Below are 20,494 nucleotides of genomic sequence, written 5' to 3' on the forward strand. Positions count from 1 at the left end.
TCTGCGGTTTAGTGCCAGGCAGAGTGTTGTCACAGCCAGCTGTTGTCCCGCAGAGAGTCTGCGGGGGGCGCACGGGGCGCTGTGCGCTCGCGAGAAGCGCCTGTCAGTGAGGATTGACGCCCTGCAGACAGTGATGTAGTCATTATTGCTCAGACACTGAGCATTATTTTCAGACAAATCATATAATTAATAGGAACAGGAGCGTCATTATATTATTGAAATGTTTTATTTGGGATATTATGATATAAATCAGAAAGCATACCTTTCTCACATAGGCTATTCACTGATCACAAACATTAAAGCTTTAGTGCGTAACTTTTTGATATTAATGAACGTCCGTCACATTCGAGCCATTGGCAAATGAGTTGCTACAAAGCTAATTAAGACTATCAGCTCTAAACAACTCTCTCTGTGTTTCTCAGTATGGCTGTGTTCAGGGCACCAGTTTTTCAAAAAATGTAATCTGGATCAAATTGATCCGGATTTGGAAAGCCCATGTTTTGCTATCAAGGATCACCTGATCCATTTTACTTTTATGCCAGTTTTTTTAAGGAACATTGGATTGGATCACTGTGATCCAAATACAAAATTTCATGATTACCAAATCCTGTTTACCAGAGCCTTAAATGGAACCAACAGTGTAGCCTACTGGCTTAGCAAAGAACAACAGGTAGGCAAAATACACATATCCATTGTTTGTTTTAATTTTAAGAAACAGAAACACTGTAATAAACAGAAATATTTTGCATTCCTCATTTTGTTATAATGTTAAATAACAAAACAAAAACAATATTTTCTTATTTTTAATATTTTTTTATTTTTTTTGATATATATATCATTCACTTAAAAAAATCATCAGAAGGCTTGTATCATGTGAACACGCCGACAGTGTTGTTGTCATTACTTAGAATTCAATACAAGACAAAAGAAATGAAAGCGAGGGAGGGGAGCAGTGAAAATAAATAACAAAAAAACGTTTTGCACTCTGGTTGTATCTATTCTATTCTATTGAAAACTATGTGTTACACTAAATGTTACATTAATTATAATAATAATAATAGTGCAATGTCATTGTTCTGTTACCATTGTTCTATATGTGAAGACTTATTAGTTTTTAAGGCCTCATTATCATCAAGAAATCCTACGTCGACTGCAATTTATAAAACAAAGGAGCATCTGGAACAGATTGCATGAAAAGAATACATTTTACAGTCTCACAAACCTGCAGTCTACTCTGTTTATTTAACACAGGGTAAAAATCCTAACAAATTGAACATATTGAACACATTTAAAGATGCCCACAGTTTGATACATCAAATATACAAACAGCTTTCACACTACTAGTCCCATTCCTCCAACTCTGATCACAGTTTCAATCCAGGTTCTTAATTCTTCTTGGTGGATATCAAAGGGTAGGAGTGGTGTTTGTTCAGGTCAGTGAACAGCAGTAGGCCACTCACATAAAGACACTAAACAGAGGGAACCACCAGCCTGCAGGAGGTCAACCAGGAAAACAAACAAACAAACAGTCCCCGACAGGCCTTCAAACAGACTGTGGACACTCGTCACTGAGCCGGAGCCTGTTGGAACTCCTCAGTGAAGTGGAACTCTGCAAACCTTTAAGGAAAAAAGAGTGGAGAGACATGAATGGGCAGTGACATTTTAAGTTAGATACACACCACTGAGAATGCTGAAGTCATGAATTTTGGGGTATCAGGAGAGGACTGCATTCTTCATATACACAAATTAGACATGAAGGGGTATATCCTTTTGGACTACTTTTTTTTTTAAAAACAAAATGATTGTGTGCACCAAATTGAATGGCAATCTATCCAATATTTGTTAAGACATTTCAGTAAAAAGGCTCATGGTGGCGCCAGAGGAAAAGTCATTGGGTCAGCAATCCATTAGAATTCAGCCACTGTGGACTATTTCATGGCAATCCATGTACATTTGTTGTAGTTTTTGAGATATTTCAGTTCTGGACCAAAGTGGTCAGACTGACCGTAACTGCAGTCCCTAGCGCTAGCTAGTGTGGCTGAAAATTTAATATCAACTTGGGGTGGGTTTTTGTACTGGTGGAGCTTACCTTGACCTATTGCCCTCAGTATTTCTAAAATCCAGACTTCAGCCCTGTCGGAAACATGAGGGATCGCTTGCCTCTGAGCATTGTACATGTATTTAGAGTTGCTTGTGTCATTACAAGAACAACTAATCTTCTCCAGGATATCAAAATGTAAACTCATTCTAATCATTCTCTCAGCCTTCAGTTCATCATCTTCACCACCAGGCTCGACTGGCTGCTGTCCATGGTGCTGAAGGAAAAGTCAAAAATGCTATATAATGTTCATATTTGTTAAACAAATACACAATAAAATATACTTAACTATGGGGAATTGATTGACTCTAACCCTATAACCTATTAGTGTTCTAGGTATATTACTGAAGTACTGTTTTAGCTTTACTCAAGTATTTTCCTTTCCTGACACTTGTACTCCACTACATTTCAGATAGAAATATTGTACTTTTTACGCCACTGTATTTATTTGTTAGCTGTAGTTACTTTACAGATTAAGAATTGACATTAAAAAACGGTACATACATTTTTGAAATTCATCACATTGTTAAAGATTAAACCAGGGATTCCACAAAAAATACATTTCCCCTCTAAACTTCTCAAATGGTTTAAAAAAAGAAGCAAAGAATAGTCCCAACAATAAAATAAAATGAATATAACAGTTTTTTCTTCTTGTCTCTACCATTAATTCAGTTTATACACTAATGCATCACTACCAACAATCTAATAATGCCATAAATGATAATATATCAGGCACAGGGGACATGTTTCTGCAGAGCGAGTACTTTTACTTTGATACTGTAGGTACATAACACTTTTGTAACTATCCACTGGACCTGAGATTTTTCTGTTCTGGCTTTAAGACTATGAAAGAGTCTTTCTCGAGGGCAGATTTTAGGAATATACAACCAAAATACACAATAATGTAATAGAATAAAACATGATGCATTAAACTGTTTTAAACCACAAAGTACATTAAATATGCAGATGTATCACAGGTATCAGCTGTGTTTATTGCAGCTTTAATCACACTGCGTGGCATTTCCAAGATAATCAATTCAATTCAAAGAACTTTATTTATCCGTTAGGAACTTCATTTGTGTTGAGCATCAGTGCATGTACAGTACCACGAACACAGCATAATCTAACACACACACACACAGAGACACACACACACACACACACACACACACACACACACACACACACTTCCATATAGACAAATAGTAAATAATTACCAATAAATAGTAACATAAATAGTAACCAAAACGTGCAAAGTACAATAGATAAATACATGATAAATAAGCATTAAGCATTAAGAAACAGTTACACTACCGGTCAAAAGTTTGGGGTCACTTAGAAATTTCCATTCCAGACAGAATACCAGCAGAGATCAGTTGCATTGTTTTTTTTAATCAGGGCAGCAGTTTTCAGATTACATTATGTGCTTACATAATTGCAAAATGGTTCTCGACTGTTGTAGACAGAAGTGGCTGAAGAAATGCTTGAAATTCCATGCTTTTTGGTCTAAACGTCATACCCAAATTAAAAGAGGTACAGCTCACATATACTTTGACACTTAGGGGTGTGCCTGATATCATTGGAAAGGAAACACTCAAGTTGTGTCAGGGTGATTCTAGGCCTTACTGACACAGAGTTACAGAGGCTAGAATGGAGATTTTTTATTTCTGTCCAAGTTATAAATCTGTAAAATTATTAAAATACACTGCTGTAAACACATCTGGTGACAGACAACACAGCATTAGCCACGTCTCAGCTTACTACAGAAAAAAATTCAGAAGCTAAAAGACTCAAAAATGGATTTTATATGAATTCTTTTCTACAAATATGTCTGTGCGTTTTTTTATTTCTATTTGAAAAGTGCAAATAAAAAAGCCAAAAAACTACAAAATACAACACTTCTCAAATACACAAACAAACCCACATCAATCACCTTTCCAATGATATCAGGCACACCCCTGAGTGTCAAAGTATATGGGAGCTGTACCACTTTTAATTTGGGTATGACGTTTAGACCAAAAAGCATGAATTTCAAGTGTTTCTTCAGCCACTTCTTTCTACAACAGTCGAGAACCCTTTTGCAATTATGTAAGCACATAATGTAATCTGAAAACTGCTGCCCTGGTTAAAAAAAACAATACAACTGATCTCAGCAGGTATTGTGTCTGGAATGGAGTGGAATGGAAATTTCTAAGTGACCCCAAACTTTTGACCGGTAGTGTACATAAAAAAAAAAAAAAAAAAAAAATAGTTAAAATAGTTAAAATAGTTAAAATAGTTAAAATAGTAAATGTGTCAATCATTCATATTTCTGATAGATGTAGGCACAAAACTTGTCATGGCTCTCTTGGTCCTAAATATAAGTGATCTGTATCTCTGGCCTGAAGGTAAAAGACAATAGTGACTGTGCAGTGTATGAGTAGCGTCTAAGGCTATTTGGGTTCCTTTTGTTTTTGTCCTCCTGTAATAAATACTGATGAGTGGTTCCTGCACCTGTCCAATTATTTTACTACTTATTGTTATAACTTTGTTTAGTGTGTTACGATGAATGTTAGATAGTGATCCAAACCAAGCTGATATGTTGAAAGTTATTACAGACTCAATGAAACATTTGTAAAAAGCTATCAACACTGACTGATGAACCTGGAGTTTACGTAGCTTCCTCAGGAAGAAGAGTCACTGCTGACACTTAGAGAAAATATTCTCACTATTTAGTTGAAATGTAAGTTTATGATCAAGTATTGTCCCAAGGTATCAATATGATTCTACCCTTTCTATTGGCTGATTGTTGACTAACAAAGTGGGGATAATGGAAACATCCTTACGGAAGTCAACTACCAGTTCTTTTGTTTTCGAAGTATTAAGGTCAAGACAGTTCTGCTAACACCACACCGCAAAAATGTCCATCTCAGACTGCAACTCTCGTAGTGAATTAGTGGTGTCCATGATCACAGTGTCGTCAGAATATTTAGTATATATTATACCTGGGTTTTTGCTCCTACAGTCATTAGTGTATAGTGTGTACAGAACTGGTGAGATTACAGAGCCTTGTGGTGAACCGGTGGAAACTATCTTAGACGAGCTGAGGTGACCGTTGACTCGGACCCTCTGATGTCTATTTGTCAGAAATGATAGGATCCATAGAATGAGGTGCGGGTTCACATCCATTTGAAGCAATTATTTTCCCATCAGGTGTGGTTGTACTGTATTAAAAGCACTCGAGAAATCCACAAAGACCAATCTAATGAAGGATTTGGGCTTTTCAAGATGGGAATAAGTGCCATGTAGCAGCGTTAATATAGCATCATCCACACCTCTGTGCCGTTTGTATGCAAACTGAAGGGGGTCAACGTGCAAGCTGACCTCCTCCTGTAACTGGGAAAGAACAAGCCTTTCAAAACCTTTCATCACCAGAGAAGTTAATGCCACCGGCCGATAGTCATTGTTACAGGTGGGATTGCCCTTTTTAGCCACTGGGCAGATGATTGAGGATTTCCATGTTGCTGGAATGAAATGTTCTGAGAGAGAGCGGTTGAACAGATGACAGAAAACACCTGCCAGCTGGCTGCAGCAGGTTTTTCGTAACCGACCACAGATCTGATCAGGTCCTGGTGCCTTGTTGGGTTTCGTCCTCTTCAGCATAAGTTCTACTTCCCCCTGCCGCAACTCCAGGTTTGCTTGGACAGATATCATAGGAGTGACCTCAGCTATTAACTCCTTCCTCTCTTGAGAATAGTCAAACTGGTCAAACCTGGAGTAAAATTGGTTAAGGTCCTCTGCCATATTGACAGAGTCCCTTGTCCCAGATAAGGCTGAGTTGTTAATGGGGAGACCAGCCAGTGTTTTAACACCTCGCCAGGCATCCCTAGCTTTGCCTTCCCGAAATAATTTCTCCACTCTCTCCTTATATCCTTTCTTTGCTAATTTTATTTCCTTGTTCAGTCTATTTTGAATGAGTTTAGACTCAATTCTTTTTCCTGAGTTAAATTCTATTTTCTTTTCATTAATAGTGGATTTTAGTGCTTTTGTAATCCAGGGTTTATTGTTGGAGAATGCCTTCACAGTTTTTTGCGGGACAATCATATTCTCACAGAAGGCGATATAACTGGTGACCACTTCAGTGGCTTCTTCTAGGCTGCTCCCCTCAGTCAACACCTCCCAGTCTGTGCTGTCAAAGCAAGCCTTTAGAGACTCAGCTGCATTATCGTCCCACCTTTTCACCAGCTTCTTGGTCACGCCCTCTCTCTGTAGTTTCGTACGATAAGCAGGGATCAGATGGACCACATTATGATCTGCAGTGCTAAGAGGTGTTTTTGTTTTAATCAAAGTGGTTATCTGAGTCGAGGTTGTGTAAGGGAAGCTTTGAATCACTTTTTAATTTGAAATTAGGTTATGTTTGTGCCCCAATTTAAAAAGAAAGAGATATAAAGACGACAAATGGCATTGGCAAGTAAATGTGGAAGCAAAGGTCATCTTATGAATACAGAAATAATTGAATTTTTGACCACTAAAAAGTCAAAATGAATGCAAATTCAAAAGACTTTTCTATGTGTTTATTTTGAAATGGTAAGACACAAAGGCTGAAGATAATTGAGAGAGAGAGAGAGAGAGAGAGAGAGAGAGAGAGAGAGAGAGAGAGAGAGAGAGAGAGAGAGATGGCGAGGAGGTCTTGTTGACATCAAGGGAGAACAGAAGTGGATGCAGTAGCACTCGAGCTCTGAAAAACATAATTTGCGTGGTCCATCTACATAATAATTGAAATAGCCGGCAGTGGAATCAGTTTCAGTCTGTTCCTGTTTGTGAGTTCAGATAAAAGCGTAGTTTAAGTCCAAGCAGCCATTTTACTTTGATGGACATTTTTCTGTCAAATTATACACATTTGGGGGAATGCTTTTGAGAATTATCAACTCTGCAGCCATTTTGTTCTTTGAAAAAATATTTGGCAATGGAACAGTCTGGATAATTAAAATGGTTTAAGTCATGCTCACAGAAGAACATTTCATCTGTGTTATCTGCCTTGATACAGGAAAACTCAATTTGCATTTATATTAGAAAATGATTTTGAGCCCACTTGACACCATCTGATGCTCCAGCAAAGAATATGCTGCTATATGCCTCCAGTATGAGGCAGGGACTTTTGGCAATGTAATGGAGACTAAAGGTGTGTTGAACATGAAAACATAATGGTTTGAAAGATTTGACCTTCACTCCCACACCTCACTTACTTTTTAAGTTAAAACTCAAGGTCTGCAGTGACAGAAACAGCGTAATTCTTCACAGCGTAATTCTACCACTTTATAAAATGGCTGTGATTTATTTCAAAATGACCATATACCACTTACCATACCCATTCTGGAGCGGTACAGAAAAGAACAAAAACATGATAAGCAAACCATATAGTTCCTTTCTTTTAGGTTTTGGATACTTATTAAATAATTTGTGTTGACAATTGACAAAATAGATTGGTCCAATAATAGCTTATATGCTACTTACAGTATGGGGTACAACATCATACTTAGAAGTAGTATACAAGTTTATTGGCACTGTTGTTACACAGAGTTCAGTTAATTGTTGTAATAGAGTACCAGAAGTAAAAAAGTTTTTTTGTTTTATGATGAGGTTTCTACAGTTAATAGGCTACAGCTAAATTGAAAACAGCGGCCAAGGCAGCTGTAGAAGAAGATCCATTGTATGTCCTAGTGTAACTGCCATAAACAGTAAAGTACATCAACAGTCAAAGGACAAGCTATGGGTAATTTCATAACTTTCAAACTCAGCTTAAACTAACTTCAAACTATTTCCAATTGCATCCAAAACACTGTCCAACTGAGCTGCAATGTAGCCTACACTGAAGAGGTGATAACTTCAAATCCTATCCAGGTGACCACTTGGTGTAGGCTATTCTTGGACATTTTCATAACATTTGTGCATATGTGCCAATAGGCTATATTCTGAATCTCACTGAGGAGAGTTTAAGATGGTTTGCCCTTAAACAATAAGGTGGAAACAGATCAGACATTTTTTCACCCTGATCTTGACAGCTGTAGCGCGTAATTGAAATGACGCAGCAGCAGCAGCAGCAGGAGGTCACACACTTTATAAAGTCAGTCACCAAACGCACTACGAGACACCGGACTGTGCTGAACACCTCCGTCCTCTCCATCTAAAGGCTGCTATGTCTTTGGAGGACACACTCGTTATGAGCCCAGAGGACAGCAGTGTTCTGGTTCTCAATGCCTCCACAGGGGAGCAGCACCAATACAACATCTGGTTCCCGGGTATCGGGATCGCTGCTGTCTACGGGATCATCATTATCGTGGGTCTATTGGGGAATGTCACGTTAATGAGGACGTGTCTAACGGTGAAGTCCATGAGGACGGTGCCCAACTTGTTCCTGTCCAGTCTGGCTCTGGGGGACGTGCTGCTGCTGCTGACCTGCGCCCCGGTGGACGCCAGCCGCTACCTGGTGGACGAGTGGCTCTTCGGCCGCGTTGGATGCAAACTGATCCCGTTCATCCAGCTCACCTCTGTGGGAGTCTCGGTGTTCACCCTCACTGCTCTCTCCGCTGACCGGTAGGCTACTTTTCACGCAGTTAGTCTTTTATGTAAAGCACTTTGAATGAAAAGCACTTTGAATTGCCCTGTTGCTGAAATGTGCTATATAAATACAGCTGCCTTGCCTTGCCTTTTAAACTTGCAGCATTATCTTCTAGATTTCTTCAACATGAGGTTTCCTTCGATTAAATCAAAATCAGTTTGACACTTCAGTTGTTTCAATACTCAATTCAATTCAATTTTATTTATTTACTCCATGGGCGATTTAAACCCCTTTTATGGGGGCTCAAGACCCCCTAAATTTCATCTCAGCCCCCCTAAAAATTATAATAATAAAAACCTTTTTTTTTTTAAATCAGTTTTGGTGCGTCAAGTTAGAGTTTGCAAACTTGTCTGTTTGTTACAGAGGACAAACACTTACAGGTTCAAAGGGTTTGAAACAGATGCTAAGCACCTGTAACCCAGTCAAGAACAGGGTCAACAGAATCTAGTGTTGGCCAATCGGAGGAGGTTGTGTCAGACTCCCGCCTTTGGCTGAGTCTCTATCTGATCTGTCAGAGGGAGAGCTAGAGTGGTTGTGAAGTTTAACATTGGTAGTCCCCAGAGAAGAAGTTGGTGATTTCATGGCGCAGATTAGAACCCAAATTGAAACGTAAGCAACAAAAATTGCTGAATGTTAGAACATTGTGTCAAACTGGTCGTTATTACTGAGACTTATAAAGTGTCAGGTTTAGTTCCATCATATTGTTAATAGTTTCAACAAACGTTAGCTGACATTTTTGTTCAGTAACTAGCTCAAAGATTATTGGCTAATGAAATTACTTATTTAGCACTATATCCCTGTTACATTCTCATTAGGGACTGAGCCCCCATAAAGGTCGGATCCTAGAATCACCCCTGATTTACTCCATCCACATTTTTTTTTGCATGTTGGCAGCATTACATCAAAAAGACACATTATAAAAGTCTTTGTGCATCATTTTATGCACATGTCCCACTAAAGACAGTCACTAAAATGTTTTAATTATTTAGTTTTTTCCTGTTTTTTTTTTTATTCATTTATATTTTCTGCACATTATTTGAAATGACTGTGGGAATCATATAAACTCAACTGACTAAACTCTGATAAAAGTAACTGTCTCAGAATGTTGTCTGTTTTCCGCTATAATTAATACCAGATTATCGTAGTCTGCTTCAGAAAATGATTAGGAAATGACAGACCTGTAAAATAAAGTTTTATTGTTTTATTTCCCAGCATTAGGTCTAAATATTGTTTCTAAGTCCTCTCCATGCTTCCAGGAATTGTAATACTAAATAGTGTATTTATTTATTAGTCAAAAAGAGTCACTCACTCAATATTCACTAAATATTCATTCATGATGAATCTGTAATTTTTATTTCCTGACATGATGGTCTAGATACCGCTCCTTCTCCATACTGCCAGGAATGTATATCTGAAAACAGCATATCACAGTGTAGAAATACTCTGTTCTGGTGTAAAGTCCTGCATTCAAAATTTTACTTAAGTGAAAGTACAAAAGTATGATCATCAAAATATGCTTACAGTACCAAAAGTAAAAAACTCATTATGCAGAATAACCCATTTCATAATTGTTGATACCGCTCCTTCAATAATAGTATATAATAATAAATAAATCTCTGTAGTTAAACTGGTCTAACGAAACCCCTGACATAAGATATGAAGAGATGCAGAGATTGAATGATTATACAGGTCCTGGTGTTGATGAAACAATCTAAAAAATAATACATGTTAGTCAGATACACAAGGGTCCAGATTCAGCTTTTTGTTGTCAGAAAACGTGTTGGGAGCTGCCAACAGCTCTTTATATTTTTAGCAAGCTTAGCTTCTGGGAGTAAAAAGAACATTTAATACCAGTTATGATTAATAAACCTTCCTCTTTGATCTGGAATTTATCTTATCCAGGAGCTAATATTATCTACTGTGGTTCCTGTTTCCTTTCATTCAAAGCTTAATTTAATTTTCTCTGCTGTATAATCTAAGATAATGTATCAAAGCGTATCTTTCTTTGATTTAAAGAATAAGTTGAGTCTCTAGAAGGTTAGGGTTAGACCTTAATTAAAATCAGTGATGAGACAATAACATGTTTTTATGCAGTTGTTTTTGATTATATGCATAATGAAGAAACTATAGAGAGGTATTCAGTTCAGTTCATCTTAATATAGTCTCTCTCCACAGAACAAGTTTCAGTGATGCTCCACATATTTCTGTTCTCTGTTCAGGTACAAAGCAATAGTCAGACCTCTGGACATCCACAGGTCCAGCGCTGCAGTCAGTATCTGTTTTCGAGTGGGGGCCATCTGGCTGCTCTCTGTGACTCTGGCCATTCCTGAGGCCGTCTTCTCCGACCTGCACACCTTCACCACCAGCCACACCAATGAGACATTTGTGACCTGTGCGCCCTACCCCCATGCCAGGGAGCTGCACCCAAAAATCCACTCCACAGCCTCCTTCCTCATCTTCTACATCATCCCGCTCTTCATCATATCGGTTTACTACTGCTTCATTGCTCACAGTCTGGTCAGGAGCTCTGTGGACATCCCTGCTGAAGGGCACCTGCACCTCCAGAAACAGGTCAGATTCTGGGGTCATCTGATTAGTTATCTCATATACAAAGTGGTCTTTATAAACCACTCTCTAATTATCTCTATATTTATTTCCATGTTTAGTAATCCTACTGTGAGTGAGAAACGGATTGGTTGAAATCTTTATTTCTACAAGCAAAACTCAGTACTCACTAAGCTCTGCATTCTATGCTCACATTGACAATACTAAATTGGTCAAAACAGCAGCAACAGTTGTAGTATATAGAACCACTTATACTAGCTATATACTACATATTCTATACAGTTTATGTATACCACCAGTGTTGCTGCAGTTTTGACCTCTTTAGACTTCTTTCCCCCTCTCCATGCTCCTTGGAAGTAGTTGTGCCAGAAACTCCCCACTCTGCTTCCACAATGACAATAACATGCTGATTTTTAGCAGGTATAAACTATACTGCATTCACCATCTTAGCGTAGTGTGTTAGCATCCTAACATCTACTAATTGCACTTAAAACAAAGTACAGCTGAGGCTGATTGTGAATGTTATTAGTTAAACAGGTTTTGTTTGTTGACCTGGTGATGGAGTTGGATGATCACCAAAGATATTAGGATTTATTTGCAGGGGGAATGTCTGCACTACATTTCATACCAATCCAAGCAATTTCCTTAAAGACAAAACCGTCAAAGTGCTGGTGGCGATAGAGGAAAAGTCAGAGGATTCATCCTCTGGGAACCATGAATGTCTGTACAGAATTCTATGACAGTCCAGTCAATATTCCAGGCTGAACCAGAGTGTGAAGAATTCTAATAGCTGATTTCTTCTCTCTCTCTCTCTCTCTCTCTCTCTCTCTCTCTCTCTCTCTCTCTCTCTCTCTCTCTCTCTCTTTCTCTCTCTCTCTCTCTCTCTCTCTCTCCTGTCAGATCAAGTCCAGAAAGCGTCTGGCCAAAACTGTGCTGGTGTTTGTCGGCTTGTTTGCCGTCTGCTGGCTACCCAGTCATGTCATCTACCTGTACCGCTCCTACCACTACGACCAGGTGGACACCTCGCTGGGCCACTTCATTGCCAGCATATGCGCTCGCATTTTGGCCTTCACCAACTCCTGTGTAAACCCATTCGCCCTCTACCTGATGAGCAAAAGCTTTAGGAAACACTTCAACAAGCAGCTCCTGTGCTGTACTTCTCCTAGACGTTTGTACAGTCAGAACAGTAGGAGCACAAACATAACCACCGTCTGAAAGCATCTGTGTTTTCATAAACTTCATAACCCATGTGCTGTGCTTCAGTAGGACTGGAGGTGTGTTGATCGTATTTACTTGCACATGTTTACCTTTAATTTAGAAGCTTCAACTTCACTGTGATGAATGGACACTGTTGCAATCATTTGGCCTTGTTGTCAAGTAATTTCTCACTATTTTTTATGATCACTTTTCAGTTACCCTTTTTTACACCTTGAAGTAATGTAAAATGTTTAGCTCTCAACTATCCAGTGTAAGCCACAGAAATAACAAAAGATGCAGGAAGCCTCTAATCTTTTTTAAAACAAAATAAACTGTTGATTCAATGAAATACAATCACTGCAGATGTCAAGTTGATCAGCCAAAACACTGGTACAAAACATCTTTTCTCTTTGCCTGAGATTATTTATTTCCTGACAAATAAATGTTATATAAGAAAAAAAATTTTTTGCAGTTGGTAAATCTTCTCTGTTTGTATCCCTGATGTAAACTGAAACTGAATATGACAGTGTAAGAAAATTGAACTGATTGTAACCATGCATGAAAGGCCAGCTTTCTTGTGCATATTTTTTTTTCATCTGCACAGTGCCGTTTGTTTAAAAAAAACACGACTGGTGGAGATAAAGAAAAAGGTTCCTCTGACATTACTGAATAGTCCATCCGCCGTTCTGTATTGTAGAAACGTTTCAATGTTTAGTTATTAGAATTGTCAAATGTCAGATAGATATGTTTCTGTTACATTGTATGTGTTAGTTAATGCTGTTGCACTTCTGTACACTGTATTTATACATTTCAGCAGCCATTTGTTACTTTTGTTTAATATTGATATTTAATATAGAGCTGCAACTAACAGTTATTTGCATAATTGATTCAAAATATGGTTATTTTTGTGAATAATAGATTAATTGTTTAGTCTCTGCAAAATGTCACAAAACCCAAGGTGATCTTCAAATGCCTTGTGTTGTGGCACCAGCAGTCCAAAACTCAAAAATATTCCAATTTATAGTGATATAAAACAGATAAAAAGCTTCTTTTTAAAGCAGGAACCCGTTTTAGTGTCATTATGAGTTCAAAATTTCAGTTTGTCCAATAATTTAGTTTATCACCAAATACTTGCAAAAATATGACACTCCCATTGGCTTCAACTGTTCTTTGTGTTCAGTACTGATTAGCAAATGTTAGCATGCTAACGTGCTAAATTAAGATGGTAAACATTATTCCTGCTAAATGCATTGATAGCATGCTGATATAAGCATTTCTCAAAGCACCGCTGCTTAACAGAGCAGCTAGCATGGCTGTAAGCTCTGTGGATAAACTATTGATGATTCATTATTATGTCGATTGACTAACTGTTAAGCTCTAGTAATATATCGGTGATAACAGTCATAATGTGTGACAATAATATGCTATTAATCATACGCGACAAACTTTATGTTCAATTAAACTTTATTTGAGATGTATAACCCCTGTGGGCAATGGGTTTTGTGATTGTGAACTTTTGGCTTTTGAAACATGATGAATAAAAATACAAAACTTTCATCTGAATTAATTTGTATCACAGAGGAGAGTCTGTCACTCTGCTGCATATCTCTCCGCAGAGAGTGAGACTCTGCTACATATCTGACCTTTTCCACAAGTGAATGGAGCTGAAGCATAAATGACGTTATAGCCTTTGATTTATTCAATCTATTGCATTGGACCTTCTCATTGTATGTAACCTACACCCTCAGTGTAAACCCAGTCAACTGTGGCTTCACAGAAAATCCAACATCCAAGTTGGTTTATCTATCTTTTAAAATAAAAACTTTTTCCATGCCAAGATGGGTGGCAAGAAGGCCCAGTTTGCAACTGGTTAAGTCCTCTGGGAGGCCAGGTTTGCAACCTGAGTAGCAACAGAAAACATAAGTCCTCTGGGAGGCCCGAGTTGGACTAACTTCTTCTTATACTTCTTATACAAACTGTACATTTTATTCTCATCTTTTATCTGTTTTTAATTTGTTTTTAACAGCTCTTTAGTGTTTTATGTAAAGCACTTTGAATTGTCCTGTTGCTGATATGTGCTATATAAATAAAGCTGCCTTGCCTTGCCTAATGTGCGCTCTGTGTTCAACACCTCCAAAGGTCCTTTGTACAAGATGAAATACTATCTCACAGGTACAGCATGTAACCACTGACTATAGACACAATCAGCAGGATATCAACACGTATCTACAAATAAACACAAAATCACGGCATATATCCGTCTTTTGGAACTTTTGCTGAAGGCAAGGCTATTCTTTGAAGTTTAGGTTAAGACACGTCAAGTTAAATCAGTTCAAACTAGATTGTTCAGGTCTCTGCAGAGGTGACCTTTTAGCATGGCATTTGAAAACAGGAAATTAATTCCCCTTCAGCAACACCGGCCACAAAACTCCCTCAGTTCTTCAGATCATTTTTTCTTACTGCGGTTTTCAACATTTCACATGTACTTAACTTTGTCACCCCTTTGATTCATAATCACATCCTGTTTGTCCGATTTGACAATGCTACACAAGCTGGGCATATTCTTAGCTGGTCTTGTTTGTTTTATACCTATTTTGTAAGTCCATTAACTATAAAACAATTCAAAACACCACAGTTCATTCACCAAATGTTAACGTTTATATATCTTGCTGTTGTTTCATTGTTCACAGTCCATCCATTACTCATGTGACTTATAGTATAAAACAAAAGCTGGTGCAGTTGGAGAAAATGTAACTGGTCTGGGTCGGCAGATATGGATATCATACGGGTCAAAGAATCAGGGCAGGAAAGATGATCCTCATGTTTATTGTAGGAAGTACAGAGGATAGACAAATCAAACAAAGCAGGATGACTTTAAGGGTAATATTCATAGAAATGTAGAAGAAACTCCCCTTCAAGTACTCAAATTACTACACATGTACTATATTGCACATTGCACATGCTCATTTTCAAACTTGTAGTCCTTTATGGACAATGACCCAAGTGACATCACTTAAGGCAACATAACAGATTCCACGCAGCTCCCTCCGCAAAAAAGCTTTCCACAACTTTGCAAAAGGATTGCAAAAGTACAATCCAGACTTAGATGGGTAAAATCTGTAGAGTTTTAAAAACCTTTGGAATAATGTAAAATCCATAGATGTGGAATGGTAGCTCTTCATTAAAAGTATAGATACAAAACCTGATACATTAAAGTTACTGCAATATGAACGCAACTTCCCACACTTGTATCCAAATAATTATTATAATACTAAAAGCAACCATATTACAAAATACAGATGAGTGCCATTCTCTGAATTGGCACAAATGTGAAGGGCTACTCAGTATATGTGGCACACACAGCCGGGAGAGAACAAACAAGCTGAGTTGTTACTAACAGGTTTAGCTCACAGCCATCCCCTGCCTCTTCTACTACGCCCCCAACCACCCACACCTCCTCACTGCCTCCTCCCTCGCTCCCACACCACTACAGCACATTTTCATCTAGCACTTCACCCAAGCACCACCTCCTGATAGACATTCACACCTGGCCAGGTGAGGAGACAACTGGAGAGGGTTCACCAGCGCAAGGCTGCCGGCTCCGACGGCATCAGCCCCAGGGTCCTGAAGACCTGCGCCAATCAGCTGTCTGTTGTTCTCCAGCATCTCTTCAACAAGTCTGAGCCTGCAGAGGGTGCCGCTGCTATGTAATATGCCCTGCCTTGTATCTGTTCCCAAAAGTAGCAACATAACAAGAACCAAATTTTTTTATTTCCCAAGTGCATTCAACACCATCTAGCCACTGCTACTAGGTGAGAAGCTGCAGCTGATGGGTGTTGGTGCGTCTACAGTCTCCTGGATCACTGACTACCTGACAGGCAGACCACAGTTTGTCCGTCTGGACCGTGTTCTGTCTGATGTGGTGGTGAGTGGTACAGGGGCTCCACAGGGGACTGTGCTGTCTCCTTTCCTGTTCACCTTATACACCACAGACCTCCAGTACAACTCAGAGTCATGTCCCCTACAGAAGTTTTCTGATGACTCTTGGGTGTATAAGGGATGGACAGGAGGTAGAGTACAGAGCGTTGGTGCGGCTCCCCAGCCCCTTTGCATTCTGGGTGGTTGAGGAGTACCGATACCTGGGTGTTAACATCGACAACAGGCTGAACTGGAAAATCAACAACACTGCTGTTTACAAGAAGGGGATGAGCAGACTCTATTTCCTGAGGAAGCTGAGATCCTTCAACGTGTGCAGCAGGATGTTGGAGATGTTGTACCAGTCTGTTGTGGCCAGCGCTCTGTTCTCCTCCGACATCTGCTGGGGCAGCAGCATCGGAACCAGCGACACGAACAGACTGAACAAACTGATCAGGAAGGCAGGCTCCGTTATTGGCTGCAAACAGGACACATTTGAAGCTGTGGTGGAGAGGAGGTCACTGAACAAACTGTTATCCATCGATTTATTATTTCTAGTATATTTCTTGTTTTTTCTGTATGTGTGTATGTCCTTAGTGACTTGTAACTTGCTGTTTGTAACAGAGTCATTTCCCAGTTTGCCGATTGATAGTCCATCTATCTATCTATCTATCTATCTATCTATCTATCTATCTATCTATCTATCTATCTATCTATCTATCTATCTATCTATCTATCTATCTATCTATCAAAGAGCCGCGGTAGCAGAGCAGAAACGTTCATTGGTAGAGGAGGAAGTCCTTGATACTGTGGGGGAGGAAGAGGCCAGAGGCTCTGTGGAGACGACTCCTTCCCAGACTTCGACGAATACAGAACCGAGAGAGCTGAGACAGAGAGCAGGGACCTGCAGGTAGAAGAGACAGCGTTGTTAGACATTATAATTAAATAAATTGGGTTAATGTATCATGCATGAGGGTCCACAACATACCTTTTTTCTGCAGTGCTATTCTCACTGCGCTGTTTGGCGTCGACAGATCCAGAGGAGTCTTCCCCTCTACGTTCCTACAACACCCATCAGCCCCAAAGTCCAGAAGAAGATCCACTATGATGGCGCTTTCACCTCGAACTGCAGCATGTAAAGGACTGTCCTGCCCACACCCGATTCGGACATCTGCTCCTACACGTGCACACAAACAGAGCTGGTTAAACACCTGACTCAAATTGAGTTAGACACATAAAACAGGGAAAGGGTAATGTATTTCTTTTATGGTGAGAAGGGGTTCTTGTTGCAGTTTGGGTATACACATGTTGTAGCAAAGACAATGAGAAACTCTTCTTTAATTATTGATTTACTGTCCTGTGCTATTTTGTGCCTTTGGTGTGTTTTTAGTCCTCTAGCATATTTTATTTAACTTGAGTGAAAAATGTCTTTTTTGCATTATTGTTGTGAGAAATCAAAAGTGAAACCAAAAAAAGCAAACACTTGAGGGGCTTGGATGTATTTTCACTTGTTACAGTATCCTGTTAGGGGAAACAACAGCTCTCCTCTTTTTCTTTTGTGATACTGCAGTTTGCATATCATGTTACCTGAGTGTAGTAGCACCCCGACACAGGCTGCAGCCCGGGCCATGCAGGCAGAATACAGCGGCGTCCCCACTACCGGCAGCTCCATGTCGATATGAGCTCCATACGACAGCAGCACCTCCAGACACTCTGTGTGACCTGATGGAGAAACAGCATGAGAATCTGTGCACTGACAGATCACATCTTAACACTTACATGTTTCTTTACACTTATGTACATGTTTGTACACACACACACAGGTTTGTGGCACTATCTTTGTGGGGACCCGTCATTGACATAATGCATTCCCTAGCCCCTTACCCTAACCTTAAACATCACAACTAAATGCCTAACCTTAACCCTTACCCTCACCCTAACCATTACCTAATTCTAACCCTAATCCTACAACCAAGTCTTAACCCTCAAACAGCCCTTTAAACTTGTGGGGCCCCACAAAGCTGTCGGGACCCCACAAGTATACTGGACTCCCGGTTTTTGGACCCCATGAATATAGTTAAACAAGCCCCCCCCAACACACACCTTTCTTAGCAGCCTCATGGATGGGTGATGCCAGCAGGTAGGGGGTGTGGATGGAGGCACTGTGCAGCAACATGAGCCTGACACAAGCAGCACTACCGCTGCTGCAAGAGTTGAAGAGAGGTGTGGCGCCATCGGTTGATACTGCCTCCACCTATGGGGAGATATAAAAGGAAAGATAAAATTCATCCAAAAGAGATGCACAGACACAAACAAGCACAAAAGACACACAAAACAAAATGTAGACATCAAATATGGCATGTTGACAAATACACAATGTAGATGGATTAAGTAGGATGAACACATTCTTATTCCTTGTCAAAACATGACACCTTCATTACACACAAGGCAACTCTACCGCTGACCCTTTTTTTCGGAGCGTCGGTTGAGTTATGCTAGTAGCGTCAAATGTAGCCTCTATATAAGCGGGCTATAGAGGTCTGGTAACATCACTTCTTTCTAACTCCACACAACCAAATCCCCAGAGTTTTTTTTTTCATTTCAACTGACGCAGACTCAAGTGACATCACTTAAGTCAGTTTATCAGATTTTGTGCAGCTCCCTCTGAAGGCACAAAAGGTTTTATACAACTTTTTTTCACATATGCAGTAGTACTCCTCAAGACCTGTAAACAGAACTGATGTGAAAAAAGCAGAGGAGTTCCCCTTTATAAACACTTACATAATGACATGTTTTCTTCACAAATTCAGTCAAAATGGATGGAGTGAGTACCATTTACTGTATTTATTTTAGTTTTCTCAACAGACTTGAGGATTGCGTTAGAAGCCTGAGACCATCTAGTCATACAATATGTAAAAGAGGTGGGAATGCTTGCATTGATGAATATTTTCTCTGCTTCCATACTCAAATTGTTTCTGATGAATTTCAAGTTGGCTATGTTAACCTTTTACTGTATTCATTTACTTTTCCATTTAAAAAAAATAAAAAAAGTAAAGCTTTGAATTTCTTTATTTATGATTCCTTAAGTTTGTATCATGTACCACCTGAAGTCTCTCTCCCTGGACAAATACCTCAGGTCTGATATCCAAAGCTGCCATTTTGTCATTCCTAAAATAAACATAAATACCTGAAAATCAAGCCTGCCTTTAAACTGTAAACACAAAATTCTTACATTTGCACCATTGTCCAGCAGGAACTTGGCAATAGCATAATGACCACCAAGGCAAGCTTCATGGAGAGGAGAGACTCTGTCCAAGGTGAGTGTGTCTACATGGAAGCCCTGCAGGGAGATCAGAGAGGATAATACTGTCACATACAACCATGTATTGAATTGTATACACACATCAAGAAAGAACCAAGTACCTGAGCGATGAGGCTTCTCAGGTGTAGCAGTCGGCCTTGGTAGGCGGCTTCATGGAGAGGAGTTCTGTCTGACCAGAAGTCTGAGACACAGGGACTATAGATCAGGAAGGTCTCCACATTCAGAAAACACACAGATATGCTCATGGCCATCTGATCCTGCTCTCTGTCCATTGTACTGTTAAGATGACCTCACTTGAATACTTTGAAGTTTATCTGGTTTTTCAGGTTCACCCCAACCCCAAATTTACTGAACCCACCCAGGTTTTGTTGGCTACAGCAGAGCCAAGTAATTAAACAATCTTTACATGCAAAGTTTTCAGGTCTCGACCAATTTGTAATGCTGACTACAAAAATGTAACTTTAAATCAAACAAAACCCCAAAAACTATAAGGACACTGGGACTTGTTGTTTAATGCAAATATGTGCAAAGCTAAACCACTTACTAGAAAGTTCATACTTAAAAACGAAATAACAAAAGTAATCCAGGTGTTTACTTTTTATTTCTCTCATAGCAAAAAAAAAACAACTGAAAGGGCCAAAAAGACAAAGAAAAAAACTTACCAGCCATCAGCGAGTTGCATGCCAACCCCCCATAGATGTAAAAGGATCTCTGCCAAGGTTGTGAGCACAGGGAAACCTCTGTCTGAACAGCAGCCATGATGAAAATGAACAGAAGACTCCTCCACGACTGTCCAGGA

General features: G+C 39.3%; 2 protein-coding genes across 2 annotated transcripts; one reads left to right on the plus strand and one right to left on the minus strand.

Moving 5' to 3' along the window:
* The first annotated feature begins 8,157 nt into the window (after positions 1 to 8,157).
* Positions 8,158 to 16,584, plus strand: LOC114563634 (gastrin-releasing peptide receptor). The gene is made up of 7 exons (XM_028590432.1): positions 8,158 to 8,184; positions 8,268 to 8,671; positions 10,916 to 11,267; positions 12,162 to 12,414; positions 12,525 to 12,535; positions 15,996 to 16,152; positions 16,271 to 16,584. Exons 1-7 carry the CDS (start codon positions 8,158 to 8,160, stop codon positions 16,582 to 16,584), a joined length of 1,518 nt encoding a protein of 505 aa, XP_028446233.1.
* A 549-nt stretch (positions 16,585 to 17,133) lies between these two features.
* Positions 17,134 to 20,494, minus strand: asb11 (ankyrin repeat and SOCS box containing 11). The gene is made up of 7 exons (XM_028591889.1): positions 20,358 to 20,494; positions 19,797 to 19,876; positions 19,606 to 19,713; positions 18,477 to 18,627; positions 17,961 to 18,095; positions 17,362 to 17,550; positions 17,134 to 17,277 (listed from the first exon to the last, which is right to left on the minus strand). The coding sequence occupies exons 1-7, from the start codon at positions 20,452 to 20,454 to the stop codon at positions 17,153 to 17,155; spliced, it is 885 nt and encodes a 294-aa protein (XP_028447690.1). The 5' UTR covers positions 20,455 to 20,494; the 3' UTR covers positions 17,134 to 17,152.

This window comes from Perca flavescens, chromosome 11, assembly GCF_004354835.1.
Source record: "Perca flavescens isolate YP-PL-M2 chromosome 11, PFLA_1.0, whole genome shotgun sequence".
Taxonomy (NCBI): Eukaryota; Metazoa; Chordata; class Actinopteri; order Perciformes; family Percidae; genus Perca; species Perca flavescens.